Genomic DNA, 27,827 nt, shown 5'->3' with positions numbered 1-27,827 from the left:
AGTAGGAAGGTTTTATAAAGAAGTGCATGAGATGGACAACGGAATAAAGGACAAAACCACAACTTAGTAGTACAGAGGCCTCGGAAAAGGAAGAACAGAAGAGAAGGCAATTAAAAATCTCCATGAATTAAAAATGTCCCAAATGCCAATGCTAGAGAACTTCTCCAGTCAGCCAGTGCTTTCTTACCAATAACAATATCATTCTATTTAGGTTATAAACAGAGTCAGGCTTTATAAACATGAAACTCCTGTCCTCTAGTCTAAAAACACTCTAGGCTAAAATTAGGAAACAGAGCTTAAAATCCTAATTTCACAGGGGCTTTAAACAATTACACAGATATAGATGAACAGAGAAAACATCAGAAAGTCCCTCCTCGGGGATCCCTGGGTGGCGCAGCGGTTTAGCGCCTGCCTTTGGCCCAGGGCACGATCCTGGAGTCCCGGGATCGAGTCCCACATGGAGCTCCCTGCATGGAGCCTGCTTCTCCCTCTGCCTGTGTCTCTGCCTCTCTCCCTATGTCTCTCATGAATAAATAAATAAAATATTTTAAAAAAAAGAAAGAAAGAAGAGAAAGTCCCTCCTCCTCCTGCCCTTGTGTCCATGGCCCCATTTCAATCCAGTCCCTTAAACTAGGAATCCTGAGTCATTCTAGATTCATTTTCACTCTCATACATTAAATTGATCACTAAGACTTTCTCAAATCTATTCAATTCTATCCATTGCAACACCCTGATACTGCTATAGCCTCACCCTAGCTCTAGCTTTGTTTCCACAAATCCACCCTCTACATTGTCAGTAGAACAATCCAGCCAAAAGGCAATCTGACATCTAACCCCCACCTACAAACAACAGTCATTCCCAATACCTACAACAGTGATTTTAAAACTGTGTTCCTGGGGGAGCCTTTACAATTGGCTACTCTGGCCGTCTCTCCAGCCTCAGCCCTCCCCACTGCCTGCCTCCAAAACATGTATTATCCCCCACCCAGCATGCTGCTTTTTAATTCCCTACCTTTGACCATCTTCTCCTGGAGATAAGATTAGCTGTCCTTTTTCTATCCACCCATGATCCCCTGTGCATCTTTCTACTACCTCAGTTAACAAACTAAATTTAAATTATCTATGAATATATTTGACTTCCCTACTAGATTAATAAGTTTATCTTTTGAAGCTTCAAAACCTAGGAAAATGCCTCAAACTTGAAGGGCAGGCAATACATGTTTGACGAGTGACTAAATTAACAGAAATAAATGTATCATTTTTGTACATTTTTATATGTCCCTCTACAGCAAAGCAAACTGCTAAATATAAAACTAAAGATTCGTCAATTCGTTTTTCAAAATGCATATCCAAATCTTAACTGAGTTTCCTTAGTAAGTTACTCTTATAAATATACCAAAATAGATCTGAGGTAAAGTCGGTATGATAAAATATAGTTAAAAATAATTAAACTGTTACTTTACAGATAAATACAGAACACCAGCATGCTAAGTCTTAGTGCAAACAAGAAAGAAGGGGAAAGAACTACAATTTATTGAGAGTATACTGAACACACTAATGCTTGCATTCAACTGTGTTAATACTTTAAGTACACTATTTAAGCAACAACTCGGAGATATCTATCCCCATTTCACATTTATGTCAATGAACCTCAGAGAAGAAAAGATTCACCTACAATTACCAATCTAGTAGACAGAAGAAACACAATTCAACCCAGGTCTTGAAATTCAAACATCCACACTTTTTACTAGTTGTATGACCCATTCTGCAACACCTCTGTCCCCACATTGCTCACCAAGCACAGTGAGCCAGTCTGGAAGGTTTTGCCCATTATCCCCTTCCCGCCTACAGATCCCACAAACATCCCTCTCACATTTCCTGCTCATTCAAAAAGTACAATTTTCCAGACAGAAAAGGTCAAAACTTCTCTGAGCAGCTCCACTCCCCAGCTAGAGCCTCAAGCTGTTTCCAGCACATGACACTGTCTCCCTAGGACAGGTAAGAATTCTGAGGAGGAAGTGTTTTCTTCCACATGTATTAGTATTTTTCCAGTATCTCTCTCATAGAAGCATGATCATGAAAAAGACTGATGCAAAAGCACATGATTATCCATGATTCACAGCAAATCGGTACTTACTGAAGATAGGACTGCCAGTTCACTTTGTTTGCACGAACCTCTGCAGCCTTGGCAGCAATAATGTTCGTGGGAACAGCAGCATCCACGGCACCTCGGATATCCATTTTGGTCATCTAAATTTTATGATCTTGGGTTTTTTTCAACAGATCTTCAATTTTGATGCAAGGTGAAACCAGAATACCAAATGTTATCATTTATTTTAACGATTACTACTATCATTACTGTTGTAATTAATATCATCACCTTACTCTGTACACATTCAACTCAAATATTGAATATCCTACACATTAAATATTAATATAATTATATTCCATATCTTGCCCAATTATGCACCACTCCATAAAGTGTCTTCTAAAGGTTTTTACATTTCCAGGAAAAGTTTTTTTTTTTTAATTATTGGCACTAATCTTGCAGTAAGATTTTTAAAGTAACACTTTAAGATGCTGACATGAGGAGTCATGCTTAAATAAAATAGGCATATGAACAGTTTAAATGTATATACAACTGGGATCAACCTTCTCCCGACAGAAAAAAAATCAAAACTTGTAAAGACCAATTATTTTATTTACATTCACTAAGCATCATTTTGAAGTGACATATTTAAAAAAAAAAAACCTACAAGTGCCCTCTAAAATGACTTATTCAAATTAAAAACCCCAAAATGGGAAAGCAATTTCCTCAAAGACAGAGCTTTCTTTTTTTCAACCAAAGTTCACGGTATTTTCAAAATCAATTTTGGGAGAAAGTTTTGGAACAAACACTAATTAAAATTTAGATACAACCAACATTGAGTCTGGTCTGAGAGCAAGAACTGACAGTGATGCGCTTTTATGTAATTCCCGTTTCTAAATTAAAACTAAAAAGGTAGTTTACGGTAAACTCTCAAGCCTGTCTTTATCTTAGCGCAAAATATACAGGTTCTGGCTCACGACACCTGAGTTCAGTGCCACAGCCACAAAGAAACTAAAACCACACCCAAAATTCTATTCTGCAACCCCAATGACCTTAGTCAGTTCGGAACTTAATCTCTACATCTGAGGGTTTGCTGCCTAAACAAGGAAAAGCGGTATAGACGGGCGGGGCGGAGGCAAAGCCGGCTGCGTCTGGGTCAGGCTGGAGCCCTGCGCAGCGGCCCCCTGGGGCAGGTGGAGGTGCCCCGGGGCCGACCTCCAAGGCGCTGAACGACTCGAGCCTTCCGCAGGCCAGGGCCTGGCCCAATCCCCGTCCTCCCCCTCTCCTCTGCCCACCCCTCCCATCCCCTGCCCCGCAGGAGAGCAGCCCCAGGTGCGTAAACCTGCTTGAGGCCCGGAAGGAAAGAAATCGGAAGCCCCGGGCTGGCGGGCGGGGGGCGGCGGGGCCTGCGCGGGGAGCAACCAGCACGCACCAGCGAAGCCGGCAACCGCAGGGGTCGCCTCCCTCGGCCGGGCCCAGGGGCGCAGGGCGGGTGCGGCCTTGCTGGGCCAACCCCGGGGACGCTCCAACTCACCCACACACCGCGGGGAGGGCGCTGCGGTCCGGGCCGTGGGGGCCGCTGTCGAGTTGGCGCCTCCGGGCGGAAGCGAGGTCTGAGCGGCGGCCTGAGCCGCGGCCCCCGGGAAGTGCAGGGTTCCCGCTCCCGGGAGACGTTGAGGGCGCCACGGGCAGAAGGAAGCAGGAGCGGCCGCAGGAGGATGACAGGAGCCTCGGTCACGTGACCAGAGGCACGTGACGAGCCGGAAGCCGGAAGCCGGAAGCTCCGACGCGGCCCGCGGGGCCCTCCTGCACGGACGGCGGGTGGAGAGCGGGGGAGCCGCACCCCGAGGCCCAGGGCCCCCCGGCCCCAGGCAGGGGCAGGCCCAAACTTGTTTGTTTAACGCTTTTCACTACATTGACCTCCGCGTGCACTGAACGGCTCAGCGAAGCAGGAGCGCTTACGGGGACCTGGAGTGTAAAACTGATGGCGAGAAGTGGACCGCAAATGTCGTCCCCCGTGGGTTCGCAGGCTTAGCAAGTAACGCGCTGCGGGCCGTGTCTGCTATTATGTGAACGTTTTCGTGTTTGCCGAAAGTGCAGATTTGACGACTCCAGTCGAGCCCGGGATTGCCCCAGGTCAGGCCTCAGCCAGCCTCCTTGTCCTAGATGAGGATGAGAAATGCTGCTCGGGGCTGCAGCTTGTGGGCAGTCAGGGAAACGGGACGTCATGGTTTTGTTTGTTTTTAAGATTTATACAGAGACCCAGGCAGAGGGAGAAGCAGGCTCCGTGCAGGGAGCCCGACGGGGGACTCGATCCTGGGACCCCGGGGTCACACCCCAGCAGGAGGCGGAAGGAAGGCAGAAGCGCAGCCGCCGAGCCACCCACGCGTCCCTAACACGATTCTGCTAACCAGGACCGAAAGGGATTTATAAGTGGAATCAACACATTTCTACTGAAAATGTTACGTTTCGGTCAAGTTTTAGACCCTATGAGTAAACGCATAGCATATGATTTATTATTTTTCTACCGCTGTTTTAACAAAGTGCCACGTTTATTCCTTTACGGTTCTCTAGGTCTGCAGCATGACGTGGGTCTCAGTCCGGGTCCCTGTCTTCTCCAGTCGCCGAAAGCTGCCTGCACTCCTCGGCCAACGTCCTCTTTCCTCCACCGTCAAAGTCAGCAACGTCTCTGCTCGCCTGCTCCCTCTCTCAACACGGCTGAGAAGGGTTCTCTGATTTCATGGGCTGATTAGATTAGATCCGCCTGGATAGTACAAGCAAGTCTCCCCACCTCAAGGTCCTTAACCTTAACCACATGCACACATAACCTTGTTTCCCTTTTGCCACGTAAGTTAACATATTCAAAGGCTCCAGAGGTCAGAACACAGACATCTTTAGGGGACCATTATTCTGCCTATCACAAACACAGAGGCAAGGGTACACATTAGTGTGACTGGTTAAGTAAACTACAGAGGAGCCCTGCGTGATATCCACATTTATTTTTTTTTAATAAATTAATTTTTATTGGTGTTCAATTTACCAACATACAGAAAAACACCCAGTGCTCATCCCATCAAGTGCCCCCCTCAGTGCCCGTCACCCATTCACCCCCACCCCCCGCCCTCCTCCCCTTCCACCACCCCTAGTTCGTTTCCCAGAGTTAGGAGTCTTCATGTTCTGTCTCCCTTCCTGATATTTCCCACATATTTCTTCTCCCTTCCCTTCTATTCCCTTTCACTATTATTTATATTCCCCAAATGAATGAGAACATGATATCCACATTTAATTTCTAAAGTAAAAATTTTTTTAAAAGCTCAACCTAATACTGCAAAATGTCAACCTTTTAAAATCTGAATAATATACATGGATAATCACTCCTTATGTTCTTTTTAATTGGAATTTTCTTTTAATAAGTTTGATGCTCTGGATTAAGTCCATTTACATGTGAAAGTCTGGCCTAAATTAATGTGGGACTTGCTGATTAGAAAATTGTGAGGTTAGAATTTTTAAACATGATTGCAGGTACTAACCACAATAAGAGGTAAAAAAAAAAAAAATCATTGTTAACAAAGCTATAGGTCACAAAACTGTTTAAAATATTAACTATAATATTTTATAGTTTTATAAGTAAAACCTTTATCAATGTTTCAGTTTCTGGAAGTGGGAAAATAACCCTCTCAGGAGTCTTTGAGACAATGTGGGACTCTTGGGCTTACTACAATGACTAGGGATGGAGTGCTGCTGGCATTTGGTGCACAGGGACTAGGGATGATACGAGCTGGGAAGGGATACCAGCACAGTACCACGCACAAGGCATTTTCCAGCCAAAAATGTCAGTAGTGCTCCTATGTAGAAAGCGGGATGATGACTAACTCTATATGATCAAGCTCTCATTGCAAATATGAAGGCATATTCTAGGCTGTGATAAGAATACATGACCTTACCATTACAGAATGACATCATTTTTGTGCATCTGAACACTCAGAGGCACTGACAGAAAGAATAGCATATCTCCCCAGATGTTACATGTCTACACACCATAACCAAGCAAACAAACTTCCAGAAATCCCTGCTATAAAACTCAGCATAGCCATGCAAAGATAAATACACAGGATTTTCAGTGCAATATTTTTTATATTAGAAAAAAATAGAAAACTTTGTCAGGTCAGGTTGCCCTAACAAAATGGCAAAGATTGAGTGGCTTAAACAATAGGACGTTATTTCTCAGTTCTGGAGGCTGGGAGTCCAAGATCAAGGTGCTGGCCATTTTGCTTAGGTGAAGTGTCTCCCTGGCTTGTAGATAGCCACCTTCTCACTGTGTCCTCACATGGTGGGGAGAGAGAGAGAGTGTGTGTGTGTGTGTGTGTGTGTGTGTGTGCGCGCGCGCGCATACTTAGAGTTCACAAGGTATTGGTCATTCACCAGAACTGGTGAATTTTACCATCTTGTCGGGGGAGGGGTTTTTTTTTTTTTTATTCCTATAAATATTCTTGAGTTTTGTTCCAGGACATACTTATATCACCCACAGTTTAATCCTTTTGGGTCCTGCTTTTAAGCTTTGTTAGGCAGAACTAAAGCAATGTATCATCTAGGATTAATTTTCCCCAATACTGAAGCAAAACCCTCTGAGTTCTGAATATCTAATACCTTGTGAGTTGTAAGTGTTCTCACTCTGGCCTTTTGAGAACAGGTGCTAACCCCAGCCTTTTATAAGCTATAAGTATTGTTTCTTTTATCCTTTGGTTGGTCCTTTCCCCAGCCTCGACTAGTCTCCTTATATGAGTACACTGATTAGCACTCAGCTGAACATTCAAGGGAGGCTCTTTACGGGTGCCTGGGTGGTTCCGTTGCATAAGAGTCTGTCTTCAGCTCAGGTCATGATCCCAGGGTCCTGGGATCAAGCCCCAAAGTCCTGGGATTCAGCCCCAAGTCAGGCTCCCTGCTCAGTGGGGAGCCTGCTCCTCCCTCCTGCTTGTGTTCTCTCTCACACTCTCTCAAATAAACAAATAAAATATTTTTTAAAAAGAGGAGCCCTTTGGAGATCCCCAAAGTCTCACTCTATGCAGCTCTTCCTCACCAGTACCCTGCCCTAGGAACTCTACCAACTGTGGCTTCTCCAAACTCCCTGCTCCATCTCTTCACCTCAGGGAGACCACCATTCCCTACCTGGATTCCCATCCCTAAGCAGAGCCTGAAAACATTCTCAAAGCAGTAAGCCATGGCATCCATTTGTTTCCTGCCTCTTGGGGGTTGGTACCCTTCATTGCTGACATCCAATGTCTTGAGCACTGAGTTGTTTTGTTTTTTTCATATACTTAGTCGAGTTTTTTAGTTGCTTTAGTTGGAAGAGTAAATTCATCTAGTCATTCTGCCTTGGCCAAAAGCAAAAGTCTGGGTGTTTCCTTTTGAAAGAAAATATAAGAGAAAAAGCTTTCATAGAAAAAGAGGAAGTGGGCAGCCCTGGTGGCATAGCGGTTTAGTGCCGCCTGCAGCCCGGGGTGTGATACTGGAGACCTGGGATCGAGTCCCACGTTGGGCTCCCTGCATGGAGCCTGCTTGTGTCTACCTCTCTCTCTCTCTGTGTGTCTGTCATGAATAAATAAAATCTTTTAAAAAATAAAGCAAATATTTTTTAAAAAGAGAGGAAGCATAAAGTAATCATGCACTAATAAATTCCCAAAAGCAGAAGGTATTAGTATTTCTTAAATTAGCAAAATATTTCCTGCTTTATTTCCAGCCCTAAAGGTAAATGATAAGCTTTCATCAAAATGTATTCAGTTTTTTTCCTCTTAAAATGGCCCTCCTTTGAAAAGCATATGACAAAGTATAATACCCATTCATAATAAAATCCCTCAACAAAGTAAGTCCAGATAGAACATATCTCAACATAATAAAGGCCAAATATGAAAAACTCACAGCAAACATCATACTCAATGGGGAAAAACTGAGAGCTTTTCCACTAAGATCAGGAACAAAACAAGGATATCCACTCTCACCACTTTTATTCAACCCAGTACTGGAAGTCCTGAGCACAGCAGTCAGACAATAAAAAGAAATAACAAGCATCCAAATCAGTAAGGAAGAAGTCAAAATTTCACTATTTGCAGGTGACATGATACTCTATATATAGAACACCCAAAAGACTCCACCAAAAGACTGCTAGAACTGATAAGCAAATTCAGTTAAGTTGCAAGATATAAAATCAATGTGCAGAAATTTGTTGCATTTCTATACACCAATAATGAAGCAGCAGAAAGAGAAATTAAGAAAACAATCCCATTTATAGTTGCACCAAAAATAATAGGATATCTAGGAATAAACCTAACCCAAGAGGTGAAATACCTGTATTCTGAAAACTATAAAACATTAATAAAAGAAACTGAAGATGACACAAGGAAATGTTCAGGCTTGGAAGAATAACTATTGTTAAAATTTCCATATTATCCAAAGCAATCTACACATTTGATGCAATCCTAATTAAAATACCAACAGCACTTTTTCCAGAGCTAAAACAAGCAATCCTAAAATTTGCTTGGAACCACAAAAGACCTCGAATAACCAAAGCAATCTTGAAAAAGAAAAGCAAAGGTGGAGGCATAACAATTCCAGACTTCAAATTATATTACAAAGCTGTAGTGATCAAGACAGTATGGTACTGGAACAAAAATAGACAATTCAATGGACAGAGTAGAAAACCCAGAAATGAACTCACAACTATATGGTCAATTAATCTTCAACAAAACCAGAAAGAATATCCAATAGAAAAAAAAGACAGTCTCTTCAAAATTGATGTTGGGAAAACTGGACAGCAATATGCAAAAGAATGAAACTAGACCACTTTCTAAGCCTGTACACAAAAATAATCTCAAAATGGGTTAAATCCATAAAAATCCTAGAAGAGAGCACAGCAGTGATGTCTCTGACATCAGCCGCAGCAACATTTTTCTAGATAGGTCTCCTGAGGCAAGGGAAATAAAAGCAAAAATAAACTATTGGGACTACCTCAGAATAAAAACCTGCACAGTGAAGGAAACAATCAACAAAAGTAAAAGGCAACCTACGGAATGGGAGAAGATATTTGCAAATGACATATCCAAGGAAGTGTTAGTATCCAAAACCTATAAAGAACTCATCAAACTCAACATCCAAAAACAAATATTCTAATTACAAGTTGGGTGGAAAAAAAATAAAAAATAAAAGTTGGGTGGAAGACATGAATAGCCATTTCTCTAAAGAAGACATCTTCAACAGACACATGAAAATATGCTCAACATCACTCATCATCATGGAAATATAAATCAAAACTACAGTGAGATATCACTTCACACCTGTCAGAATGGCTAAAATTAACAACACAAAACAACAGGTGTTGGCTAGAATGTGGAGAAAGGGGAGCTCTCATGCACTGTTGGTGGGAATGCAAACTGATGCAGCCACTGTGGAAAACAATATGGAGTTTCCTCAAAAAGTTCAAAATAGAACTACCCTACAATCCAGCATACTACTGGGTACTTACCCAAAAAGTACAAAAATACTAATTCAAAGGGATACATGTACCCAAATGTTTCTAGCAGCATTATTTACAATGGCCAAGATAGGGAAGGAACCCAAGTGTCCATTCACAGATGAATGGATAAAGAAGATTGATAGATAGATAGATAGATAGATAGATAGATAGATAGATAGATGATTGATAGGTAGGTAGGTAGGTAGATAGATGATAGATAGATAGATGATAGATGATTGATAGATAGATAGATAGATAGATAGATAGATAGATAGATAGATAGATAATAGACAACAGAATATTATTCAGCCATGAAATCTTGCCATTTGCAACAACACAGATGGAGCCAGAAAGTATAATGCTAACCAAAATAAGTCAGAGAAAGACAAACACTGTATGATTTCAGTCATATATGGAATTTAAGAAAACAAATGAGCAAGGGCAAAAAAAAAAAAAAAAAGAGTGAGAGAGAAAGATAAATGAAGAAGCAGGCTCTTAATTCTGGAGAACAAACTGATGATTTCCAGATGGGAAATGGGCAGAGGGGAGGAGTGAAATAGGTGATGGGGATTAAGGACAGTAGGCGTTGTAAGGACCACCGGGTGTTGTATGGAACTGTTGAATCACTATATTGTACACCTGAAACTAATATAACACTGTGTGTTAATTATACTGGAATTTATATAGATAGATTATAGATATATAAGATAGATAGATATTTTAAATAGCTAAATACCAGTAAAAATATGGCCCTCCTTTGGTCCTCCTCCAACATCCTGAGTTTTCTCCTGTCATCATTATCTTAATTCCACATTTATAGGGAAACTAGTTTCCACTATCGAGATATAAAATATAGATCTCAGTGCCTCTGATATTGGAAGAAATCCTCTTGCAATTCATGTCATGGTGGGTATCTAAAGGACAAAGATTGGATGTGGAGTTCTGGAATTTAAACAATGTAGTATTATAAATCATGAAATATTGTAAATCATTATAAATAAAAAATTTCTGAGAAAAATAAGGATTTGAACTATACATCTGATAAAACAAATACCAAAATCTTCCCTTTTATCACTTTTGTTAATAGCTTAGTTATGGGATGTGGGTTGCTATGTGAACAAAGGTAAAATAGGACAAAATTGAAATGTATTCTATACTGTGCCCAGAGTTTCATGTACAATATCCACATAAAGCTTCTTTCTGTAAGTCAGTTTGAAAGCAAGACAACTTATTCCCTCCTAATGCCTACTGGTATCAAAAAGTTAGCAAAATATATTTGAGCAAAACTTATCTCTATTTTCTGAAGGCAGTCCTGGAAGTCTAACTACAAGAGACCTGTTATTGCCTGCCAGTCACATGGACATGTTCAGTTTGAAATTTATATGAAATACCTAGGTGGAAATGTCAAGGAATCACTTAAATCAGTTTTCTAGATTTCAGGATGGCGTCTGGGCTGGAGATATCATGTGGATATCATCAGTGTAGAGGGCAACATTCCAGGCTTGAGAATGGATGCAGTCAGCCAAGAGTAGGAAGTGAAGGAGGCCAAGGGCAGAGTCCTAAAGACATACTATTTATGGATCAAGAAGAGGAAAAAGAATAATGAAAAGAAAAAGTTTCCAGATAGATTGGGGGGGTGGAATCTGTGGAAGACTGACAACATTAAGAGGACAGAAGTTTCAAAACAGAGGGAATGGCTTACCATGTCAGATGCTATAGGCAGGTCATGTGAACAAGGACAGAAAAAGGACAAAAATATCCCCTTCCTGGGATGTGACTTCTGGCATTGGTGACAGAAATCTCAAGACAGGCTGAAGTATATTCACAGTTTTATAGAACTCTTTAAAAGCTGAAATTAACAGTCTTTATACATGATCAAAGAGCCACTCATTTAACTTGCCTGGTATGATTATATTCCAATACCCAATCTTTTAACTTCTCTTATATATTTCAAGGAGCTATCTGGACTGTTCGCTTCCTAAAATTTTATGAAGATGACTTCTCACTATCACCAATTAAATGTATTTATTCATCAGCCGGGTTTCAAAGCAAATCAAGTAGAGAAATCAAGAATTTTTTTCAATTTATTCATGCAGAATTTCTTCCCTGAGGCACTCAGATAAACTGGGTTTTCACTCACCCACCCCAACACATGTTTCCTCATTATTTTGTTAGCTCTGATGCTGAAAAGGGGTCCAGGGCTCAGGGCCAATGCATGTCTTCATCTTCAAAATACTTTTTAAATATCATACTTAAGGATATCACAAAAATAAATGTTAAATGTCATTTTATAAAAAGGTGTTTAATGTCTTTGGTAGATCTAGGAATTAATCAAAGTGCAGCATATGCCGTATGTATATTTTTGGTCAGAATAGAGAAAATAATAAACAGAACGCTCACAGCAGGTGAGAGTACCATGGGGAATTTTCATATTTCAATGAATTAACCAAAAATTAAACTTGACAAAAATCAAGTAATTCAATTTGAAATATTTTGATTATAATAAAATGTCTTCTATTAATACATGTAAACAAAGGATATAAGAAGCTGTCATTTTTACAAATAGTTGAAAACACTAGTTTTATTCATTGTAAAGCTGTGAGGAGATAGAAAGAAGTTTTATTCTATCATAACTTTCTTATAGGGATCCCTGGGTGGCGCAGCGGCTTGGTGCCTGCCTTTGGCCCAGGGCGCAATCCTGGAGACCCGGGATCGTATCCCACGTCGGGCTCCCGGTGCATGGAGCCTGCTTCTCCCTCTGCCTGTGTCTCTGCCTCTCTCTCTCTCTCTCTCTCTCTCTGTGACTATCATAAATAAAAATTTCAAAAAAACTTTCTTATAAATTGAGTCTGAAAATATCTAAGTTTCATATCAATATGTCAAGAGTACGGATGCTAAGAAGAAATTAAAAAGAATAATTTAAAAATTGAATTTATTTTTATTCTGGGGGAATGTTAAAAACTCAGACATAACAAGTTAAGCCACTGGTACAGAATTGATTTGTGTAGCTATTGTTATGGGCTGAATTGTGTTTTTCCCCTCAAAGTTCATATGATGAAGTCCCAATCCCCAGGACCTCAAAGCATGACTGTATTTGGAGTTACAGTCTTTAAAAAGGTGATTAAGGTAAAATGGGGCCTTTGGAGTGCGTCCCACTACAATATAACTGGTGTTCTTCTAAAAAGAAGAGATTAGGACATAAACATTAGTGAAGAATACGTACCACCTCCCTATTGCCCGGGAGAACAAAATCCAGACTTCCTGGTCTAGCATTAAGTGCTCCCTGCAATATGGACCCAATGCCATTACTTGCCTTGGGGTCTAATCCCACTATGATCACAAGCTTATTAGACCAGATGAGTTTTGTGTCCTCTCCTTCACTCCACCTCTTTCCCCATACCAGGAATGCCCTGTTGGCTGTCCTGTGCTGATCACCCATACCCATCAATCGAGGCCCAGCCCGTGTTATAGCCCTACCTATAACACTATCTGTATAACACCTTCTGTATCATTCAGCTGCTGCTTAGTCTAATACTTAAGTGCTAAAAGTTTTAAGTCGGATTCCATACTGACTTTTAATAGCTTTTTCTCCAAATACACTTTTCTTTAAAACAGAAAATTATTAAACCTAAATTTCTACGGACTCTATCTACACTGTCAATGCTTCCTTCCCTGGTAATTTTCTCCTTTTTAATCACTTCCAGTACTTCCAGACCTTGTGCTCCCAATGGAAACCGGAGGATAATATTGTTGTCTCCAAGATGGCAAAATGGTCCTTAAGGTTAAGAAAACCGTAGACATTACAATGGTCTGTGACCCATAATAACCATATCTGCCAAAATTTTCTTGGTATTTAACTTGTTAGGGAGAAACTAAACTCACTTTAAATTTTAGTTAAATTCTTTTTTCTCCTCTGGATTGGGCAAAAACGAAGTAAATGTTGAGAAACACTGCTTCAGACTAAGAAAAGGATTTCTCACTATATCAGTTTCCCAGGACTAGTGTACCAAGTTATCACAAACTTGAGTACTAAAAAAAAAAAAAAAAACTCCAGAAGTTTCAGAAATTTATTCTTTTCTGTTCTGGAGGCCAAAAGTCTAAAATCCAGGTGTCGGCAGGACTGTGCTCCCTCCCAAGTCTGTAGGGTAGAATCCAATCTTTGCCTCTTGCAGCTTCCAGTGCCTGCTACATCCCAATCTCCACCTTCACCTCCCTGCGTTATGAGGACCTTGTCACTGGATTTAGGGCCCACCTAGATAACTGAAGATGATCTCCTCATCTCAAGATCCTTAATTACATCTGCAAAGACCTTTTCTAAATAAGGAAACATCTACAAATTCCTAGGATTTAATGTGGACATATCTTTTAGAGACCACCAATCAGTTACTACCCTGAAAAATACAGATCCTAATTATAAGGAGGCATAGGGTAGGAAAGAGCACCGCCAAGTGTTGCCTGGATGGCTGCCTGAAACCCCAATTTGTTAAGAGCACGTGGTCAGCCAGTTGGTCCTCAACAGTAATGTAATAGGCTATTGTAAAAGGAAGGCCATTCGACCCAGATGGCTGTAATGCCGGGGTAGCCTACATAAGCAAGCCAAAAAAAACCTAAGCCAGAGTCAATGCCTGTAAATGCATTTGCATCCCAGAAGACAAAATTTAAGAGCAACCAAAAGCAGCCAACTAGGTTTTCTGAAATGAGGCACCTGCTTAAGCTGTGGCCAATCAAATCATTTCCTTGCTTTGCTTCTGCATCCATCCACTCTGTTAAATCCTTTTCCCTAACTCCTCTTCGCAGAGTGCGCCTAACTACTCTCAGTTTGGCACTGCCTGATGTGAATCCATGTCTGCTCAAATAAACTCTTCAGCTTGTCTTTTCAAAGTTCTGTGTTAGAAACAGGACCCCCAGGAAAACTTTGATGGGTCTCAGGGAGCATTTGGGCACAGGCACCCGCCGAGCACTCTGTGCCCACGTCTTTCTTTGAGGGTGCAGAAAGTTCCTCTCAGATGTGAGCTCTGCAGCTTTTGCACTGTGAGCTCTCCAGCTTTATTTGAGCATTTCTTTTTTTCCAGACTGAGTCCAGAGTTGGTGCTAGTCTGACTTAAACTGGTCTGGGTCCATTGTGGGGCCTCCAGTAGGTAAAATTCTGTTTTAAATGGAAAAAGGGAGAGAGCAAAACAAAATGGGTTCCTCTAAGCCCAGAGTCTGGGACTCCTCCATCTAGGATTTTGTCTGAGTATATATAGAAAAATTATGAGCCCAGAACCTGTTTGTCTGAACAAGTGGATGAAATCTACCAAAGATAATCTTGAATAACATTGGCCACACTGGGAACTTTTAATGTAGATAAGTTTATCCATTTATAAGGCGCCCTAAAGACAAAAAAAAGGGGGGGGGGTACCAAACTTCCCAAAAATAATAGAATACATCTTTCAGTTGGTATGCAGAATGTCCTAAGAGACTAAATGAATTTAAAATGGCCTCTTTAAAAATTTCTTTACAGAAAGCAAATGAAGGGATGCCTGGGTGGCTCAGTGGTTGAGCATCTGCCTTTGGCTCAGGGCATGATTCCAGTCCAGGGATCGAGTCCCAATTCGGGCTCCCTGCAAGGAGCCTGTTTCTCCCTCTGTCTGTGTCTCTGCCTCTCTCTGTGAGTCTCTCACGAATAAATAAAATCTTTAAAAACAAAACAAAAAGCAAATGAAAAGATCATTAAGTCTCTACAAATATTAGTAAAAAGGCTTTAAGCAACAGAGCAAGTAATCTTAACTTATTCCAACTGCCAGAAACACAATTCCGATCCAACAGTTCTTTTAGAAACTAGCAAGTTTTGTATTATACTTGCCTCATGGCTACAATTTAAAAAGTGTCTTCTGTATATTTATTTGTGTCTATACATGTGTTATATATAAATGTGCAATTTTTCTATTTAGATGGTAATTTTAATGTTAAATTTTAACAAAATTTGTAAAAGAACTCTATTTAATTGGCTTAAAGAAAAATATTTACATAAATTAAGTATTCTCTCAGAAATATCGAAACTAACCCAAATGTAGTTCAAGTTCACATGATCTTTGATAATCTCTGATATATAAAAGCTAGTCTAAGTTTGGTTGGTTTAATTAAAACACTCATGCTTTCAGAGTTATCAACGTTAAATATAATGCAGACATACAACTTCAATTCTACCTAGGTTTACTAGTCAAATAAGCTGATATTATGGCTGTCACAAAATATTTCAGCAATCAAAATAACTTGAGATGATCACTAGCTATTTGAAATCTTGTGAATTTTTCAGGAGTAATCTAAAAATAATTGTTAGGGGGATCCCTGGGTGGCGCAGCGGTTTGGCGCCTGCCTTTGGCCCAGGGCGCGATCCTGGAGACCCGGGATCGAATCCCACATCGGGCTCCCGGTGCATGGAGCCTGCTTCTCCCTCCGCCTGTGTCTCTGCCTCTCTCTCTCTCTCTGTGACTATCATGAATAAATAAATAAAAAAATAATAATAAAATAAAATAAAAATAAAAATAATTGTTAGGAACAAGTGCACTGAATAGATATAAGTAAAAGTTTATAAATGGACTTTTCAATAATAATTACGTTTTATGTTCTATCTACTTAAAAGTTGTCTCTCAAGAGTCTTAAAAACATGCTTGTAGCCCTCAGCAGGACATCAGATGGTCTTATCTGAGCTGGGAGAAAGAGAAACAAGATGAACAAGGAGATGAATAACAAAAACCTTCCACAAACTGACATCAATAACCTATAAGTTTCACAGTGAAACAACTTAACCCTGATAGTGACCAAGGGTGGCACTAATACCAATTTTTTGGCCAATCCATCATATATGAGAAAATAACCAAAAGGGGGAATTGTTAAAGTAATTAACCTGGGGGCCATTAGACTGAGCTGCCTCTAATGCCTTGGTAGACTGTGTGACCCAGAGTCAATTCTTGTAAATGCACTTGTACTGTAGACAATGACACTAGACAGTCACAGCCACCTAGACTTTCCCAAATTAGTCAACCTACTAAGCTGTAGGCCATCAAATAACTTCCTTGGTCTGCTTCCACATCTGTTCTTTACAAGCCTTTTCACAAGCTCCTGTCAAGCACTTTCGCTTTGGTGCTGCCTGGTTCAAATTGATATTAACTCAAATAAACTCTTGAAAAATGTTAATAATCCTCAGTTTATCTTTCAATGTTATGAAATGAATGTTTGTGTTTCCCTCAAAATCCAGGTGTTGAAGCCCTAACCCCCCCCCCATTGTGATGGTATTTGAAAATGGGGCCTTCAGGAGGTAATTAGGGTTAGGTGGGCTCCAGATTTGCTATTTAGAAATGACACAAGGGGGACGCCTGGATGGCTCAGTGGTTGAGCATCTGCCTTCGGCTCAGGCGTGATCCCTGGGTCCTGGGATCATGTCCTGCATTGGGCTTCCTACGGGGAGCCTTACTTCTCCCTCTGCCTATGTCTGTCTCTGCCTCTCTCTCTCTGTTTGCCTCATGAATAAATAAATAAAATCTCTACCAAAAAAAATGACTCAAGGGAGGAGCACCTGGGTGGCTCTGTAAGTTAAGCATCTCCCTTCGGCTTAGATCATGATCCCGGATCCTGGGATCAAGCCCTGAGTTGGGCTCCCTGGCATTGGTCTCCCTGCTCAGCAGGGAGTTTGCTTCTCTCTCTGCCTCTGCTTCTACCCCCTGCTTGATCTCTCCCTCCCAAATAGATAAAATCTTTTTTAAAAATAACACAAGAGAAATAAGATAAAACTACATCAACAGAAGAAAAATAATACTAATAATTAATGTGTTCTTTAAATCAATATCCCATATGTTTAACTTTTTTTCACTAGAGTAGGATCATATTATGTGTTTGAGAGAATATACCACCTAGAAGTGATCAGAAGTTGCAAAAAAAAAAAGTGATCAGAAGTAGAAAAAAATACATAATTTCAAAGGAATTTCTTCAGCCTAAAACAGAAAATGTTATGAACATCATCATTTCCAATCTTTTCCTTCCAAATGTGGATTAAACTTACATTTGCCCATGGAGATAAAGGAGATCCAGCCAACAGAAATCTTATTCTAAAAGATGATTTCACATGACATACTTATTGCCCCTAGTAAACATTATGCTACCAGCCTACCTTCAGTTGGGTGGGGACTTTGAGAAGGTTTTGCTGCTCAGTGAATAAAATATTAATTTAATGGAAGAATGGTTTTTCCAATATCTTTCATACAGTAGACATTTGTAAGAAGCTGACTTACTTTGACCTGACAGTAACCCTGGGTATGGACACATGACATCTTTACAAAGTCCTCTAACCAACTATCCTAACAGCCTCTGCATTGGTACTGCCAAAGTAGATCTAATATCACTAACAAAGGATTTCACTTATTTGTGATACCAGTGCCCTAAATTCCTGTGGCAACCAAGCTTTAAGATTTTCCACATCAAGTCTATTATGCTTGTCCACTGGCCCCATAATGACAATCTCCCACAATTTAAAAATATGGTCACTGTGGTAGCAGCTTCTAAAGTGGCTCTTAGTAATCCCGCCTCCCAGTGACTCCTGCCTTTCTCTGATCCTCTCTCCTTGAGTATGTGCTAGACCTACTGAGTTTCTTCTAAGGAACAGAATACAGCAAAGGGAAAAGGACTGTCACTTCTGAGCTGAGGTTACAAAAGACCATGACTTTCATCTTACTTGCATTCTGTTGGGTCGTTCTCACTTGTTCACACAGATGAAGCAAGCTGCCAGGTGGTAAACTGCCCCACGGAGAGCCTGATATGGCAGGAACTGAGGGCAGACTCTAGTCACCAACCAGTAAGGAACGGGGCCCTTAGTCCACTTGCATTTGAGGAACTAAATCCTGGCAACAGCTATGTGAGTGAGCCTAGAAGTGACTCCTTCCCCAGTTGAGCCTTGAGATGACTACAGCTCCAGCTGGCACCTTGACTCAGCAGTGGTTTTTGAGCCAGAGGATCTGCAGCCAGCTCCTGTTACAGTCAGATAATAAATGTTATCTTAAACCGCTAAGTTGTAGAATACTTGTTATGCAACAATAAATAACTAATACAGTCACGGCAGCCAAGGTAATAATAATAACAGCAAACATGTAGCAAGAGTTTATTATGTGTTGAGCACCCCAATAAGCTCTTCATCTATGCTGCAGGTGAAAGGAAACAGATCGAGCTAACTTAAGCAAATAGTAATAATATTCTCAAAATAACATTTTTTATTCCTAAGGAAGTTATTAAACCATATAAATGAAGAGTCTAAGATTAGCTCTTCAGGGACAGTGAATTGCTCAAATGATGTTAGGAATCGGTCTGTCTATTCTGGTTCTCAGTGAGCTTATTTCATTCTTAAGCAAGTTCTGTGCAAGTACTGGCAAAGATACACACCAACGGGACCAGACTTATATTTTACTAGTTAGTAACCTGAATGGAAAACAAAATTGCTGGATATTATGGTATCTATGTTGAACATTTTGAGGAACTGCCAAACTGTTTTCCAAAATGGTTGCAACAACATTTTACATTTCCACGGGTAACGTCTGAGAGTCCTGGTTTCTCCACATACTAACATTTATCATTGTCTGTTTTTTTTGCCAACCTATTGAGTGTAAAATCATTGTGATTTTGACTTGCTTTTGCCTAATGGCTAATGATGTCGAGCATCTTTTCATGGGCTTATTGGCCATTTATGTATTTTCTTTGGAGAAATATTTATCGAGACACATCACCCATTTTCAGTTAAATTTTATTTTGTTTTGTTTTGTTTTCAGTTGTAAGAACTCTTTACATATTCTGGATACAATTCCTTTATTGTGTATATATGATTTGCAATATTTTCTATTTTGTAGGTTATCTTTTCACTTTCTTTCTGAGGTTCTTTGAAAATCAAAGTTTTTCATTTTGCTGAAGTCCAGTTTACCTGTTTTTTCTTTTGTCCTTTGTGCTTTTGGTATTGTATGTAAGAAGGCTTTGCTTAATCCAAGGTCACAAAGATTTACCCCTACATTTTCTTGTAGCAGTTTCATAGTTTCAGCTCTTACCTGTAAGTCTATGATTCATTTTGAGTTCATTTTTTCTGTGATGTGAGGTAGAAGTTCAACTTAATCTGTCTGCCTGTAGTTATCCAGTTGTTCCAACACTATTTGTTGAAAAGACAATTCTTTCCTCTGTTGAGTTATTTTGGCACCTTGTCAAAAATCAATTGACCATAAATGTATGGATCTATTTATGGACTCTCTATTCTGTTGGTCTATAGGTCTATTTTTATGCGAGTACCACACTATTAATTACTGTGGCTTTATAATTAATTATTTTTATTTATTCATGAGAGAGAGGCAGAGACACAGAGGGAGAAGCAGGCTCCCTGTGGAGAACCTGATGCGGGACTCGATCCTGGAACCCTGGAATCACAACCTAAGCCAAAGGCAGACGCTCAACCACTGAGCCACCCAAGCATCCCCTTATAATAAGTTTTAAAATTGAGAAATGTGAATCCTCCAACTTTGTTCTCCTTTTTATGAGATCCTCCAACTTTGTTCTCCTTTTTATGAGATTGTTTTGGATATTCTGGGTCCCTTACAGTTCCATATGAATTTTACAATCAATCTATCAATTTCTCACACACACAAAAAAAGAATAAAAAGAAAAGGAAGCTGAAAGAAACGGAAAAAAAAGAAGCTGAAATGTTGATAGGGACTGTGACTGTGTTTGTTTTGCATACCAATTCTGGAGGCCCGGGGTCATTTTACAAAAGGAAATTTCTCCAGTTCATAACCCAAGTAATATACATCTGGGGTCTTTACCCCTGTGCACCAGACCCAGCAATGGTTTCTTGAACATTAGATATTCCTTGAGAGAAAGATATTATGTTCTACTCTTTGCACTCTGTGTAATAATCTTTATTTATAGGGCACTTTACAAATGTGAAGCACGATATTCGAAGCCAACTTTTGGTTTAATCACTAGATGACAAGTTACTTCGTAAGAAAAATCATTTTAATCCTACATGATATCAATTTAGGTATAATAATCCTTGGGCTTAAGTTTGGGTGTGAGTTTAGCAAATATTTCTAACCGCAAAGCTAACTGCTGCTAAAATGACCTTTTAAGAAAACTACATAGATTAGGCAGACCATCTGCCTCTCAATTGCGTGGTCCAAGTTGATCCAATACTAGTCCCTATCGCACACAACTAATGCAGAATTTCGCAAAACAATCTATTCCCTTTATCATTATATCCTAAGCAATATATCACTTACACCATTTCTTTCCATTTTGATTTAGGAATTAAATTTGAATTAGGAACACATTGCTGCCTGCAGAGGGCAGTCATAACATATCTAGACATTCAACACCAGAAGCTCTACCTGGAATAGAACACTAGTGGATAAACTGCTGATCCCCAAAACAGATAATCCTGTTGCTTCAGATAGTGAAGCAGGGAGATCCCCAGCTGGCTGAGAGATGGCACAGCATCCACCAGGCGAAGAGAAGTAGACTGGATCCTGGGCTAGTGCTGTTAAAATCAGGCTGCAGGACTCATTTAGAACTTTATTGTAAAAACATGCCCAGTCTTCCCCAAGACAACCAAGTGTGCCTCCAGGAACATTTCTCCAGGCCATCTGTGTGGAAGCAATTTCTGCCCCTGCGTAGGGCAGAGGGATATAAAGCAAACATTCACCAAACCATGGAAAGTGAAGGTAGCACCAACGTTGTGCATGATATCAAGGTAAGACAATCTCCACAACCCCTGATCCTTTCTTGACAAGGAAAATTTTTATCTGGAAAGAATATAAAACCATAAGCAAGCTTTCATACTATTGCTCTATCTTACTAATAGTTTATCAAAATGTTTTCAAGCTAACCCCAAGAGAAAAACTAGAACTTTGATAATAATTACCAGATCTGTCCAGTTTTCTCCAACCTAAACAGCTTCCCTTTACGAAGACAAATGCTTATTTATTGTTTGTTTGTTTGTTTCAGGAGGGGTAATGTTTTTTAAAAAAGGAAATCTAGCCATAGATTTTTATGACTGTTGATATTTTGTGGCTATTGTAGCTTGGATATTTTTCTCTGAAATAAACTTTATTTCTCGTACAGTATTGAAAGAAAAACTATAGACTGCTTTCTACAAAAATTGCTCAAGAAAAAATTGATAAAATAATACAGGAACATAAGAACATTAAGAAGCTAAGGGATATTTTTCCTGAATTTCCTGAATTCAGGATAATTTCCTGAATATCTATCACATAGATATTTAGTTTTCTATGGTGAATTTTTTAAGCATGAATTTCTATCAATAGGTAACATTATTTCCCCAAAGAGTGACAATTTGCCTGCTCAGTGTTGTGTGTATCTTTGCAGTTTAAGTCTGTAAATCCTCTTAACTATGAATAGAACCATCTCTTAAAAGGTTATTCAGAGAAAGGGGGATGGGCCTATGTTACTGCCTACAAATAATCAGAGCTCAGAATTAAATGCTGCAATCATACTACAGCAAACCTATCCAAATACTTTAACACCAAAAAACTGCTCCGTCCTTGTGCCATGGCTCATATCCTGACAATAATCATGATTTATTATTGGATATCTTATTTTAACCAATTGGCACAGGAAGAAGAAAAATGTAGAAATGTACTGACCTTCACTTTTGACCTTTCAGACAGATGTGAACAAATAATATGTGATATTCACAGCTCCTATTATCACCTGAGCACTAGGTTTTTAGGAAGCTAAAATGAAATAGATATACTGGCTGGAAGTCCTTAGTTAATGGGCATCTAAACCTAAATGTAGGGAACCTATGCAAAAGAGATTTCTGAAAGGTAGAATTTGGAGGTTACTCTGCGGAAACCGCAACAACAACTTAGGTATATTTTATGTGTGTGCACACATATAATTTCAAAGTTCTAACTGTATTGAGGGGTACTCTTTAAACAGAATCATAGGCAGATAAATTGGAAAAGTATTTATGAATCAGCAGTACATCTTCCCACAGCATCCTGGAATCAAATACACTTCCAGTACTGGACAATCCTACCTGTGATACTGACCTCATTCACCCAGATAAACAGGTTCCAGCCAGTACAGCAGCAGGTATGAGTAGTCAGGAGTGATCCAGTTGAGATGCTACTGGCCTTCCCACTCAGTTTTGCCTCCTCAAAAAATGTTGCATCTGAACATAGATACACATATAGGTGAACATGTCCCTCTTCTAGCATATATAAGGATGATAGAACTCAATCCATTTTAATTCTACAAATAGCATTGCATCCTTACTATGTGTAAAACCTGGGTTAGGTTTTGAGAAAGAAAAAGATATGCTCCTTCTCCTTGGCAGACTTACAATACATTGGAAAACAGACAAACATATCAACATTTATTAAGTTATCGTATTATCACCATGACTCATGTCAACAGTAGAGGATATCTATGTAACTACATTCTTTTGATCAGTAAGGCAGTAAAATGTTAGGGATGGCATATGACCAATATAGAGTAAGACAACTGAAAATTGCCTAATGAAAGAGTTAAAGAGATGAAATTTAAAGTAGATGTGAAATAATGTCTTAGAAATATGGAAAAGTGGGCAGCCCGGGTGGCTCAGTGATTTAGGGCTGCCTTCAGCCCAGGGCATGATCCTGGAGACCCAGGATCGAGTCCCACGTCAGGCTCCCTGCATGGAACCTGCTTCTCCCTCTGCCTGTGTCTCTGCCTCTCTCTCTCTCTCTGTGTCTCTCATGAATAAATAAATAAAATCTTTAAAAAAAAAGAAATATGGAAAAGTAGACAGGGAGAGCATGGGATGGAATGTGTTTAGATGTCTAGAGGCCAGTGATAAAACCTTCAAAAATCTTCAACCTAAGCCTCATACATTATACAGAAATTAATTCAAAATGCATCATGGACTTATAAAATGTACAACTGTAAGTAAAACTATAAAACTTTTAGGGGGAAAATTTGTTAATCATTGTGATTAAGGCTAATCAGAGTTCTTGGGCATCAAAAGTATAGTCCATAAAGGAAAAATTAAAAAGTTGAATCTCAGAATATAAAAAAATAAGCATTTGCTCTGCCAAAACCTGTTAAGAGGATAAAAAGACAAACTACAGACTTTGAGAGAATATTTTCAAACCCCATAACTGACAAAGCCCTCACATTTAGAATATATAAAGACTTCACAAAGCTCAAAAATAAAATAGCAAACAATCCAACTAGAATATGGGCAAAGAAATTGAACAGGCATTCCATCAAAGAGCATATACAAATGGCAAACAAACATATGAAAAGATAGTCAACATCATAGTCATTAGGAAAACACAAACTAAAAACACAATAAAATATCACTACACACCTATCAGAATGGCTAAAATGAAAAGCAGTGAGGGGTGCCTGGGTGGCTCAGTTGGTTAAGCATCTGACTCTTGATCTCAGCTCAGGTCTTGCTTTATCTCAGGATTGTGAGTTGAGCCCAGAGTCGAGTCTACTAAAAAAAAATAATAAAGTGACAAAACCTAGTGCTGGCAATGAGTAAACTTGTGAAATTGAAATAAATGCTGTGGATTGTACCAATGTCAGTTTCCTGGTTTTGATAATGGATAATAGTCATGCAGTTTCCATGAGGGAAACTGAGCAAAAGGTGCCTGGAACCACTCTGCCCATTCTCTCTTGGAACTTACTATGAATCTATAATTATTTCAAAATAAAAATTAAAAGAAAACAAAGACAGTTACACTGATGTACCAACACAGTGTTGCCTACATTTATTGCTGTGGTTCTTCCAGTTCTTTTCATTTGGATCCTTAACCACTTGGATTGGGTCAGTAGCACTAGTGTCATTAGACCCGTTTTAGAGATGGGAAAACAAGTTTTGAAATACTGTTGGTTATGTGTGTGAAGTCATCTGAGTGGTGATTTGAACCTAGGGTTTTGGGGCACTGATTTTATTACTAATTCAATAGCTTCTGATAGCGATTTAGAAAGTAGGCTATAATTTCATAGGCTTGATGCCAGACTTTTTTTTTTTTTTTTTTTTTTTTTTTTTTTATTTATGATAGTCACAGAGAGAGAGAGAGAGGCAGAGACACAGGCAGAGGGAGAAGCAGGCTCCATGCACCGGGAGCCCGACGTGGGATTCGATCCCGGGTCTCCAGGATCGTGCCCTGGGCCAAAGGCAGGCGCCAAACCGCTGCACCACCCAGGGATCCCCATGATGCCAGACTTCTTAATAGTGTTTTGTAGCTTAAGTGTTAATAGTGTTTTGTGCATTCAGCCCAAAGTACACCAACATGGACCACTAATTTACTACAAAATAAATTAATACCCCCATCCACATAATCACACACCTATCTCCAGCAGAATTTTTTTTTCTGCATCAGGATTTTTGCTTCCTTTAATTCAGGGCATGGAATGCAGGTAGGGGGCAGGGGACCCTCTAGGCCAACCATTCTTCCTAAGTGATAGACATGAGAAAGAGAGAAAGCATTAAAGCCACAGTGGCAAGAAGTCAAATCCATCTATTGACATAGATTTATATGTATATGTGTCAATGCATTCTTCTTCAGTAACAAACATGGTCAGAGCTTAGACAAGAAAGTTGTTTCCATAAAATCTTTTTTTTTTTTTAACCCAGAGATCAAGAGTCGCATTCTCTACGGACTGAGCCAGCCAGACCCCTCCACAAAATTATTTTTCATACCATTCCAACATCAATGCATCTCTAAGAACACAGGCTTCTAAGTGCCCTCCTGTTCCAGACGTGTAATCCCTTGAGCAGCTGATCAAAGCACTTGTTTTGAGACGTTATACACTAAAAGGAGAAAAACAAATGTCAGGGCCCCAAAAGGTAGCTACAAAGACAATGGAGCTTTGTGTGATGAAAAAGATACAGAAAAGAAGAAAAAAAGTCTTCGTAAAAAGGAATTATGCTTCTGATATCCAATACTTTAACATTAATGTATTCAGAAGACAAAATCAGTTTGTCCTGCCTCCATTTGTGAAAGAGTAAGCCCAGTAAGAAGGATAAAATTGGTTCTTTTTTTTTTTTTTTTTTTTGAAGGCCCTCTGAAAAGAATTCGGTAGTAATTAGTTTAACATTTGAGATGTTCACATAAACCTTTTCAGAAAAAGTTTCATTTGGAAGCCTGTTGTGATTATATCTTCCATAGTTAGCATGCAAATGTTAATTGGCAATCCTCCAGTAACTCCTGTAGGATGTTCTAGATGAGGCAAAGGAGTATAGCTATCTTTATTATTGTTGTTGTTGTTGTTGTTGTTCATTTCTTTTGTTTCTTAAGTTTCACATATGAGTGAAATCATATGGCATCTGTCTTTCTCTGACTGACTTATTGCACTTAGCATAATACTTCTTAACTTTCAGGATACTGTGGCATGGCCATGGAATCCTACAAGGGCGGTACATTACCACTTAGTGTAAAACCCACATAGTGCTTCTCTTCTCACCTTATAATTCTCTGAAGCACTAAATAACTGAAGACAATTGATTTATGACAAGAGAGCTATGAAGAAAAAACTCGATGTCCCAAGAATTATTTATACCAAGTGTCACTGCAGCCCCATGTCTACATCACTGCCGGGAGAGCCTGCCTACTTAGCCAGCGTGCTTTCTGCCACTACTGATGGCTTTGGCTGTAGGTTGGTGTTGACTGTGCTACCATGGCATACTCCTGTAGAAAACAGAAGTATTTTAATAATATATATCTGTGTTATATTCATTGTAATATTCAAGCAGGTGTTGCATTTTGGAAATTAGTGAAATGTTACCAAAAAAAAGAAAAGTTAATGGAGTTAAGACATTCAGTCATTGATTTAAAAGGGGAGGGAGGGAGAAAGATTTTAACAGCAGACCAGATGCCACAAAAATTAAAATAATCAAAATAAGAAATATCAAAATAGAATAATATATTTGAGAAAGTCAGTCACAACACAGGGGAAAAAGATAAAGAAATTAAAATTATGAAGGCATAGTATAAGGAGGTCATATCTTGAAAAATTCATTTTAGGGACAGATAAAGGAAATAGATATAAAGTGGGATCTGAGTACATTACTCAGCAATAATCAAGTTTTCTTTAAATATAATTTTATATTCCTGATGTAATAAAGATTTCAAACAATAATCTAAGAAGACATATTCTATTACAAGCAAACTTAATGAAAATAGAACTAAGCCTAGAAATATCCTCATAGAATGTTCAAATTTCAAAAATTAAAACATTTCAGTAAATATCCAGAAAAAAAATAAGATTACATATAAGGAAACAAGAAGGTCCTTCACCTTATAATTCTCTGAAGCACTAAATAACTGAAAACAATTGATATATAGCAAGAGCTTTGAAGAAAATAACTTTATGTCCCAAGAATTATTCATAAGCAAGTGTCACTCATGCCCTCACTCAAGAGAAAGACATTTTAAGATATTCAAGTATACAGATTATGACACAGCCACACTTCCTGTGTAAGTCACATGAAAATATGTTTCAAAGCAATGAAAAATGTGGAAGTCACAGTTAGGAAGGATCGATGGTAATTATTGAAAGAGTTGCTTGGATGGAGATATTAGATGTAAAAAAGTGACTGCAAAATGTGATTATTCTTTAAAAGTCTGGTTATATTACAAAAAGAAAGGAGAAATGAATGAGGGAAGAAGCTTACAGCTCCAGATTAAATTCACAGACACAAAGAAAGGAAGGGAGAAGAGGAGAAACAATGGGTTCTACCCCTCATGTCTGGTAAAAGGAAGTCAGAAGAGACTGTGGTTTTTATGCTTTCCTTTTTTTTTTTTTTCTTTTAAGTCCCAAAGAGGCAAACAGGAATGTCTTCAGAAGAAATTACATATGACCTCTGACTTCCTTTAAAATAACAGGAGAAGTGGGGAGAAAGGGGGGGGGTGTGAAATGAAGCAGAATTGGCAATATGTTGATACTGAGTGATGGATATGAAAATTCATGAGTATATTTGCCCTGGGTATTTTTTTATTTGAAAGTTAACGTAATAAATTTTTTTTTCAATCTCAAAGACTGGGGATTCAATTTTACCCTTTGAAATTAAACAGCAAATAGACATATAAATACAATTTTCCATATACCTATTTATATCACAATGGGAGTTATTAGCACATACTTCAGACATTCAGACATTCACTGGATAGCACAATTCATCTTGAACTTCCAGAAAAATCTTTAAAAATG

The 27,827-nt window shown here is 39.2% G+C and overlaps 2 protein-coding genes and 1 long non-coding RNA gene across 8 annotated transcripts in view; 2 read left to right on the top strand and 1 right to left on the bottom strand.

The window, feature by feature from the left end:
- Positions 1 to 3,962, bottom strand: part of ATP6V1H (ATPase H+ transporting V1 subunit H) — a 127,134-nt gene extending 123,172 nt beyond the window's left edge. For 2 of the 4 annotated variants that reach the window (XM_072734736.1, XM_072734737.1), the window contains exons 1-2: positions 3,624 to 3,843; positions 2,138 to 2,285 (exon numbers count right to left, since the gene is read on the bottom strand). In XM_072734736.1, the coding sequence (XP_072590837.1) occupies positions 2,138 to 2,250 (113 nt within the window). In that variant the 5' untranslated portion in view covers positions 2,251 to 2,285; positions 3,624 to 3,843. Of the gene's footprint in view, positions 1 to 2,137; positions 2,286 to 3,623 lie in introns of all 4 variants that reach the window. The other 2 variants (XM_072734735.1, XM_026011408.2) reach the window with 2 other exon arrangements.
- On the top strand, positions 3,866 to 5,470 carry LOC112929377 (uncharacterized). Its single transcript, XR_003236927.2, has 3 exons — positions 3,866 to 4,225; positions 4,338 to 4,550; positions 4,664 to 5,470. It is a non-coding gene; the product is annotated as an uncharacterized lncRNA (long non-coding RNA).
- Positions 5,471 to 21,022: 15,552 nt separating this feature from the next.
- The window catches only part of RGS20 (regulator of G protein signaling 20), an 81,535-nt gene continuing 74,730 nt past the window's right edge, over positions 21,023 to 27,827 (top strand). For 2 of the 3 annotated variants that reach the window (XM_072734720.1, XM_026011439.2), the window contains exon 1: positions 21,068 to 21,348. In XM_072734720.1, coding sequence (XP_072590821.1) covers positions 21,184 to 21,348 — 165 coding nt within the window. In that variant the 5' untranslated portion in view covers positions 21,068 to 21,183. Of the gene's footprint in view, positions 21,349 to 27,827 lie in introns of all 3 variants that reach the window. The other variant, XM_026011430.2, reaches the window with a different exon arrangement.

This window comes from Vulpes vulpes, chromosome 13, assembly GCF_048418805.1.
Source record: "Vulpes vulpes isolate BD-2025 chromosome 13, VulVul3, whole genome shotgun sequence".
NCBI classification, from domain to species: Eukaryota; Metazoa; Chordata; class Mammalia; order Carnivora; family Canidae; genus Vulpes; species Vulpes vulpes.
The sequence above is the reverse complement of the archived record's forward strand: the minus strand, read 5'-3'. Positions and strand labels throughout refer to the sequence as shown.